This window comes from Condylura cristata, unplaced genomic scaffold, assembly GCF_000260355.1.
Source record: "Condylura cristata isolate star-nosed mole 26May11 unplaced genomic scaffold, ConCri1.0 scaffold00001, whole genome shotgun sequence".
Taxonomy (NCBI): domain Eukaryota; kingdom Metazoa; phylum Chordata; class Mammalia; order Eulipotyphla; family Talpidae; genus Condylura; species Condylura cristata.
Genome location: NW_004567102.1, coordinates 19,241,233 through 19,250,828, shown reverse-complemented (window position 1 = coordinate 19,250,828; position 9,596 = coordinate 19,241,233). Strand labels below are relative to the sequence as shown.

Below are 9,596 nucleotides of genomic sequence, written 5' to 3'. Positions count from 1 at the left end.
AAATCTTTAAAAAAAAAGTTACTTTGTTTGCTCTCGTACCATATATTTTTTTCCTTTTTCATATTGGAAATAATCAAAACATATTTATTTGTATAAAATTGAGTGGACTCTAAGAAGACAACATAGATTTTCTATTAAGTTCTGTGTTTGTTTAGTATTTTGCTTTATCTAAATGCAAGATTGGGCCTCTTTAATTTTTTTAAACACATAGAAATTTATGGGGTTTGGTTTTTAGATTATATTCCAAGATCTGCAATGGAAATAATGTATTCTATTTGCTGCAAATCATTTGGGGAACACTTTGAGGTATCTATTCATTAATTACTCAAAATTTTGTTGAGTATCCATGATTTGCCAGGCCCCCTTCCCAAGCGTCAGGATATATAATTGAATGACAATGCATATTAAAAGATGACAAGTGAAATGGGAAAAAAAATAAGGGCACATTTATGGAGGTCAGGAAGATGAGGGCTGGAGTTATAATCCTCAACAGAATATCTGGGGAAGCCCTTATTGAGAAAGCAGTGCTATTATGAAGATTTGAAGAAGGCATATAAGTCATTAGCTATATAAAAACCAGGAAGAGTAAATAATGAGAGCAGAGGCAATAAACTGGAAAAAAGGCTGACTTATGTGTAAAATCAAGGGAATGTTATATTCATTGGAGTGAAGAAGAGAAAGAATGGCTGAAAATGAGTCAGTGATAATGTTGGATCCTATTGAACCTTATGCTACTGTAACAATATTTCAACCATAAAGATATGGGGAACCTACTGGGACATTTTGTGGGGAATGGCATAATCTTATTTTACATAAAAAGCATTGCAGGGGCCCTCCCTGGTGGCGCAGCGGGTTAAAGCACTGCACTAAGAAGCTAAAGCCATTTCCGCATGAGTTCGATTCCTGCCTGCTCCGAGATGACCACATGACGTGGCAGACCTCTCTTGACCCACCCTCTGCTTCCCTCAGCATTGTACTTCAATGATCTGCCTGTTCTGCTCCCCACTCTGTCTCTGGCGAAGCCTCTCGCTGCTCCTGAGCCTCTGGCCTGTACCCCAGTTCTGTATGCACAAATAAATAAATCTTAAAAAAAAAAAAAAAGCAGTGCAGGATATGTGACTTGTAGTTCACAAAGTAAATGTCTCTCACTTTAAGGTTTAAATGCAAATTTATCACTTCAAATGTAGCTTGAATATTTTATCAGTGATCCACAAAGAAATGCTAGTGTTCCTGAGAAGCTGCCCTTTGTTTAAAATCTGATTTTTTGATCTTCAGATTATAATACAAGTGAACAAAAACAAGCCTGTAAGAAACATGAACTTTATGTAAGTTTCCGGGATCTGGGATGGCAGGTAAGAATAGTGCTTTTTCAGTGCTTCTCTTCTGCTTTATTATAAATCCTTAGTTACTCATAATCTTTTCAGTATATTTTTCCAGTACAGTGATGATGTTTGACATAACAGTGTGTAAATTATCCACATCATTTGTATTTCTGCATTATCCTTTGATCTTTGCAACATAATTTTAAGGTTTACAGTACCCAGCAACTGTGCTGAAGACGAAATACATGGTATTTAAAAGTGAAAAAAGGTGCTGTTTACTTTGATTTAAATACCAAATGTTTGGGTTTAACTAGAGCAATTCCATGTGTCCCTTATTGTGCCAAATTATCAGTCCAAGAAATAAAATCCTTGACGATGTCTCTTTCATAGATAGATGTACAAAAAAGAAATTTTCTTGCACTTCAAATCATTTTAGATATAATTCACAAAGAGGAGGATTTAGCCCAAATACTTCTGAATGGCCCTATGTAGTAATAGTTTATAGTAACATTTTTAGATTTCATTATCCCCTTGTAGTGAATTCTCATAAGATTTTTTTTTTGAAAAGTAAAATTAAAGTGTAAATATTTTATGATATTTACACACATTTTATCATGGAAATTTCAACATTAATGGTTCAATAATTTTACATATGGATCAGGTTTTATTTCTTGGGAGAAAAAAAATCAGGGCAACTATTTCTTGTGCCAAGATTTTAGCTTCCTGAAATTTTTCATGTGCAGTTTTCAGGAGCTTGCTCCAATTTATTTCTTCTAGTGAGACTATAAAGTTAATATACAAGTAGAAAGAAAAAACAGCACAAGGAGCAAATATAAAGATTTAAGGAGTCATCAGGCTTCTGAAACCAGGAGTGAGTTATTAATAATGAGAATTATCTCAATTAAGTTTATTCTTCTTTTCCTTTCTGCTAAACTTGAACTCTCCAGAGTTCATCATTTCCTGTTTAAACAATATTTAGAATGCTATTTTGTGATTATGGTTTTATTCATGAATACATGGATTAGTGCATACTATGAATATTTCACATAGCAACCTCTTGGGAGAAATTACAGAAGACAACTTCTTGTGAAAATATTTATATTTTGTTGTAAACTTTAACTGTCCTATTAGAATAATTGTTGGAACTAAATACAAATCTATTCAGATTAAATATAGTTGAGTATTTTTAAGAGATATTTTCTTTGTTTTTATTTTGTGATATTACTTTTTTTTTTTTTTTTTTTTGTGCATTGTAGGACTGGATCATAGCACCAGAAGGATATGCTGCATTTTATTGTGATGGAGAATGTTCTTTTCCACTCAATGCCCATATGAATGCCACCAACCATGCTATAGTTCAGACTTTGGTATGCTTTGTTTTCATAAAATTGAAAGTGGTTTATGGTATGGGCATCATAGTAATTTTAAAGGAAGCATTTATCTAGAGCTATTCACACATTATCTTCTCTTTTCAAGCTCCTTTGATACTTTTGAGAGTGAAAATGACAATACTCAATGTAATCAGGAAATATAGGTTAGTTTAAGGAATAATCCAGATTCCAGAATGAGGATGGGACTGGGAAAACTCTGGTTATCCCAAGAAGTAGTTATTATGCACTAATTCCTTCACTTGTCAATAAATCTAACCACACAGGTTTCTAAGAATTGTTTTGAAACTAACAATCCTCTAGTAATCATTGCAAGAACAGTGAATAACTATAGTGAATTTCATCCAGATACCTTTACTCTAATTACTTAAAAATTTTCCATAGTTTTGGTATTATGATTGTTCTTCAATGTAGAATGTAAATTAAAGACCCATTTGTACTTCTTGACACCTTTATTTTGGTAATCTTTCAGGTGAAAATTAATTATCATTTCTTTCCTTCACTCTCAAGAATTTAACAGTGATCTAAGCTCTAGTTACCTTGGCTTGTTTCTAAGAAAAAAAAAATATTGAAGTGTTTGATTCCATGGTCCCTAAGTGGTTGTACTAAATCTAATGAGCTTATGAAATCTTGAGAGTCTGACATTACCTGCCTTGTGCTATGTTACACTGATGGGGCAAAGGAACAAGCTTCACAAGACTAAGGGAGAAGCCTTGAGAAGATACAGTAAAATGACTGATAAAATTCCAAACTACTTTTTGAATTAATATGAATCTTTTAACTAATTGCAACTAGGAAATAAAGAAAAGATCATTTTGCTTCAAAGTAAGTCTTGATCATGGGAGTAGAATTATTTGGCGGATAGCAATAACAATAGTTATTGGAAAAAGAATCTCTGTGACCAACAAGAGTAATGACTAGAATTTGTGAGAAGTTGTCTTTAAAGAGTTTACTTTCCCTCACAATTAATGAAAAATTTAAAAGGGAAAGGAAGTATCCCTGTTTTTCTACTAAATATAGAATGGTGCATAAATCGATGAAATATTTGAATAATTTGATGTTCTGCAGATGTCTTTGCTGACTTTACAAGTACTACAGGATAGCGAGACATCAGAGATGACTCTCTGTAGCAACTGGAGCAAGGTCATTGTCCAAAACATTGGAAATAACCCTAAAGAGAAACAGATAAACTAAATTATGTATTTTGAAAGGTAGTCATATATGTGTGTTCCTCCTGTTATTAATTTTTGCCCAATGACATTGACATCGCCTCCTTCTGTATTTGTAAAGATACAGCACTTAGCTATGTTTACTATCTGTAAAGCTAAGATCTTGCTATAAAGTGTGGTTTCTCAGTGATAGGGAGCATGTATTCTTTGCAAGGATGGTTTGTTGTATTCAAATTTCAACTGGCCAAAAAAAAAAATCTTTATACTGTCTAGTTTTCTATCCTTGTTTCCAAAATTCACTTTGACTTGGAAGTCTACTGCAGACAGAGAAACGTGCTGTTTCATTTCTAGAATTGACAGCCATAACCTCTGTCTCTTTGTATGGTCATAGAGGAACATTCAGCTACAGCTTTTATTAGATTGTATAGAATACCACTAACTTCTTAGCAAATTCTTTGCCTCCTTTTTCTGTCATTTCAGTAACTCAAAAGGCAGGTTTTTGCTTCCTTAGAAAAAGGAAGCAAACATATGTAGCTAACATATCAAAGTTTCCCTCAGACTAAGCAGTGCTTAATTATTGCAAAAAAAAAGTCATTTTGTCCCCATTTTTCACATTTCTCCTTCTCTCTGTCAAATATGTAATTATAAATTTTCAGTTTTTAGCACTATAATCTAGAAGGCAACATTAAAGCCTTTTTTTTTTTTTTTTTTTAAATCTGACATAGAATGGAAAAGAATCCCACTCTCCTTCACTGTCCTGGGATGTCGGATATAGGCATTGCCAAACTTGCAGTGTACATGGGAAATTTGATTCCTTCCCCACTCTGCCCCCCCCCCACCCCTCCACTGGCATCGTGAAGTCTGTACATGAATTCCATGAAGGACATGATATAAGAAAACAGGCATGCTTGTTGCTAGAGGGAAATGTGTTTGTGACTAATATGTTTGAGAAACCATTCAAGAACAATCCATTTTTTTTCAGAGCAACTGCTTCGCAATGCTGCCAAGGCCATTGAAACAGGGTGATCAATCATGTATGTGTGGGTTATAGAAGATAAAGCCGATGAGGGACACAAGCTGCATCTGAAATTTGTAGAAACAATCCAACTTTTGGTTTTGTGAGGTCTTAGGAAATTTCAAGTCCATGTCAGATCACCTCATTTTTCCTGCTGTTTCTGTCCACAAACAGGGCTCCTATATCATTTCAGCCAGGACGTTGTACAGCCAAAACTCTAAGAGCTGTATTTGCTTTTTGTAGGTCCCCCAGGACTCATCAGTGGGACTTCCCATAAAATCCTTTGGGGAAAGGGCCAGGATAGGTGGGTGGGAAAAGGGAAACTGTATTCTGGCTCCTTGCTCAGTTATTGCAAGTTGTAGGCAGACTGCCAGGCTGATCAAAATGATTATAAGCCCTAGACTTATGCATTTTACTCTGCCTGTATAACCACCTCTTCAGGTTTTGGGGGGGGATGGATATTCGATTTACAAAATATCTAGGCTCTTTGCTTCCGATTTAACTTAGTCTGCTTATGAGTGTTTGTCTAGGGGAGAAACAAGGAAGAAGGATATTCAACTCCTGCCAATAGGTATAAAATTCTGTAGAGAGGAGTTGAAATCATTGCTTTATTCCTGGAGTTCATTTTGCTATTATTTTAATACTTTCTTTACCATGGGAAATTAAGAGTTTGTATTTTTTTTTTACCAGTTATTGTTTAATTATCCTTTAAAAGTTCTTAGATCCAAATCATTCTATAGTCCAATCATGTAGTTTCATTTATTTGCATTTTTAACTTCTGTATTTCTCATGAAGTAAGTTGTCTTAACCAAAAACATCTCAATGTTAGTTGCCATGTTATTTTCCCCCCAGGAAAATTTCCACTGCATATTCCATGTAGGGAATTCTCCTTAATTGGTAGAATATTTTTCAAGGCCCCCCACACATAACTATAACTGCTGGGTAGATTTTAGATGTGAATGCTTAAGCATGCATCCTTCACCACCAGCCTGGTCCTCCCATCCTAGCCATCCTACTTAATAAATAAGAGGAAGTGGTAGCTTAAGGGTGTGCTTGATTGTGAGCAATAAAAGAAGCATATTATTTGAAAACTGTATTCAAGTGTCTACTTATTTGTTAAAAATGCAAAACATGTTTTTCTTTTCCAGGTTCATCTGATGTTTCCTGACCACGTCCCAAAGCCTTGCTGTGCTCCAACCAAATTAAATGCCATCTCCGTGCTATACTTTGATGATAGCTCCAATGTCATTTTGAAAAAATACAGAAATATGGTAGTGCGCTCATGTGGCTGCCACTAATATTAAATAATAATAGCAACAAAGAAAAGATCTGTAATAAGGTTTATGACTTCAATAAAAATTATACTTTCAGACAAAAGGGGAACTTTGTAAAATTAGTCTGGCTCTTTTCATCTCTCTAACTATGTACAATATCATGTATATAGTCACATTTATTTATTTAAAGGTATATATTCTCTTTGTGGATGCCTTGTCAATAAAATCTATTTCATAGTCACTACATTTTACAACAAATTGATTGCCCATTTAAACTTTTAATGGGATATACAACATCCCATTCAATTGCATTTCAAATGTTTTTCCTAGTACAGTTTTTATATAATTTTCTGAAATTAGATAGACTTTTTGATTGTTAAATTCTGGTGAAGGAAACTAAATGTATTTGGATATGCTGTGCCAATGAAAACTATGATAGGGTATTTATTTAGATATAAAATTTAAAAAATAATAATAACCTAAACTAAAAAGCTCAGATAAACACAATTTTTCTTGTAGTTTCTGCTTCATTAAATAAAGCAAAATGTTACATTGGATTTGAATAAATAAACGGTAGACAGAAAGAACATATAAGCTGAAAGATTGCACATAATTATTGCAACGGTTTACTTTAACAGAATTGGTGTAACTGTAGTAGCACGTTCCTTCTTGGGTTGTGGATTGTAGATTTTGCAAAGAGCTCAAAGCTTCAGAATTCTGTAGAGACAGGCTTGAGCCTGTGTCCATAACTTTCCAAGTTAACACTAAAAAATTGCAGTACAACCTTCTTACCTCAAATAAATTATGTCTGCCTATTATCTAGAACACTACTGCTGCAGATTTTTTTCAGATTTAAGAACAGTCCAAAATAAAGAAATATTTACATGTGCTCCACTTCCCTCCCCACAGACAAGCGTCACTGCATGCATGAAATATACTGGAGCAGAGATGCCGACAGAGCCATTTTCTTTCGCTTTACTTTATAACTGAGTTTGCTGATTGATGTGATGCAAGGGATTTTATTTAGGGTAAAAGCACTGAAACTAAACTGGAGGAAATTACCAAAAATCCCAGAATGGCTATGACAGAATTGCCATTTCGAAAGAACAGCTGAAATCCATTTTTCATATCTTTGAGAATGAGCTCAATGAAAACCTTATTTTGTAAGGGGATTTTGTAAACCTTCCTCCAAGCACAAATAATTCCAAATGGGAAGGTTCTGTTGTGTGTATGTGCATGTGTGTTCTTCCCTCTGAAATTAATTTATTTTCTTTCTCCGCCTTCTAAGGCTTGCTTTATTTTTTTTAAACACACACTGACTTTTTGAAGAATGACATTTAGTTGAATAACTTGCTATTTATGGTGGCTCCACGGTTAGACTTTTTTTTTTCTTCCAGTTACCTAAAATATTCATAAAATAACATTTATTAATCACCCTTTTAAATAAAATTTATATTGGAAATAGCTAAAAATATTATGGGTTTGTAATTCAGGTATATTGCAATGTTGTTTTAAAATACAGTTTATCTCGAAGAAAAGTTGATAATAACTATATTGGGGGTACATTAAGTAATATATTTTTGAATTAATGGTGTACCATTGTAAGAGTAAAAAATGGAAGTCTATTATATTATTCTTTAAATGTGCTGTTTAAATGTATTTCTATATATTAAAATATATTAAACTCGTGATGCTAGTTTCTACTGTGCTTCTTGATTTAGTCCTTTACTTAAGGGTTACAAGATATGAAAATGTCAAAGAATATCACATGTAAAATGTTTATGGGTTGCATGATTCTTTATGTTGCTTTTCATTGCCAAAACTAGTTTTGTGTTGTTAATATACAAGTTTCTATTAAAAGGACAAAATAGCAATCCACAAATAATTTTTTTTTCACAAATAAATTCTTAATCTGGTCAGATAATAAAGAAATCTTTAAAGTAATAAAAAGTGATTAGGATGGGAAAATATCTTACTTGTTCTCTTAAGAAATGAAATATTAGTGTTTTTGTTTTCTCAGATTCTAAGTACATATATATATATATAATATATATATATATATATATATATATATATGCTCATATGTTCCATTATATTCTAATTTTACCACTGTAGTTAATTATTAGTATTACTTTGGCAATGCTCTAGCTTTTGATTACTAGAAATCAGAACAATTTGGCCTACATTCATGAGCTTTAGTTATTCAGGTCATTTTAACTAATTAGATTTTTTGGTTTGTTTTTAATTATTATACTTTACATGTATTTTGTTTTATAAATTGGCCCTAATCCTTATTGAAATGGAAAGGCATGTATACAAACATTCAAGTTCTTAAAAACTACAAAAATAGCAAATAATCTACATTGAACTAAAAAAAAATTAGAAAACATAGCAAAGAAAATCCAAAATTTTATTTTTTTTTCAACTGAAGAACTGCCATTTTATGATCCCTGTATCACCATCATCAAATCTGAGCCAGAGTCTACTGGCTACTATACAGTCTGGCAAATATCATCTCCCAAGACATTTCCAGTGAGTAATTAGCTTATGCTGCAGTTCCATTCAAGACATAAGAAATCCTCATTCCCAAGCATAAGTAACTATCATTCAGTCAAGTGATCAATCAATCATCTAGTTTCTATCTCAGATTACCTCCTTTGCTGCTTTCTTTTGCAGGATTTCTTCTTCTGTCTCTCTTTTGCTTTCTCTCTCTGGCAACTTTTTCAAGTTAGAAGTGAAGATGCTTTTGCTGATACAGTAGATACATTGCTAAGTAAGTATGGACGTGTACATCTGAAGTTTATCAAATTTTGTTAAGATATTAACTCAAGAGAAAGTAGAAAATGTGGCAAAATATGCCAATATTTATTTGAATTTAGGCAGAAAAATGACACTATTCAAATTAGAAATTTAAAAAAGAGCAAAAATTCTACAAAGCCTTTTTATAATATTATTTTAGAAAACTTGTTTCAAAGATAGGAATTTCAAAGATCATATAGGCTTTAAAATTCACAAAGAAATTTGAGAAATTTAAACTATGCATTTTAATAATTTTTCTTGTTACTTTCAACTTCTTGGAAGCAGGTAGTCTCAAAGCAATCCTGTGTACCCAATGGGGAGAAGATGTTGAGATCAGCTATAACGTCAAATCTGGGGCTTATATACAGAAGGATGAAAGAGGTGAAATTGTGTAAACAGATTAAGTCTTGGTCAGTCTGGGAAAAGGACTAAGGTTAATGGGTTAGTGGGGTGTGAGGAGAGATTCTTCTTAAGAAGCTGGAATGTTCTCGCTTTCTTGAGGGGTCGCTGTAGAAAAAAACAAAGAATAATTCTCTACTTCACATCACATAACTAATAAGATTCTTCTATACTTTGTACTCTACAACAAATCACATATCATCCATACTTATACAAAAGGTATATTTTAT

At 33.0% G+C, this 9,596-nt stretch overlaps 1 protein-coding gene across 2 annotated transcripts in view; it reads left to right on the top strand.

The window, feature by feature from the left end:
• The window catches only part of BMP5 (bone morphogenetic protein 5), a 105,803-nt gene extending 98,148 nt beyond the window's left edge, over positions 1-7,655 (top strand). Inside the window, exons 5-7 of one of the 2 annotated variants that reach the window (XM_004673586.1) lie at positions 1,276-1,352; positions 2,579-2,689; positions 6,043-6,280. In XM_004673586.1, coding sequence (XP_004673643.1) covers positions 1,276-1,352; positions 2,579-2,689; positions 6,043-6,192 — 338 coding nt within the window. In that variant the 3' untranslated portion in view covers positions 6,193-6,280. Of the gene's footprint in view, positions 1-1,275; positions 1,353-2,578; positions 2,690-6,042 lie in introns of both variants that reach the window. The other variant, XM_004673587.2, reaches the window with a different exon arrangement.
• The last annotated feature ends 1,941 nt before the right edge of the window (positions 7,656-9,596 follow it).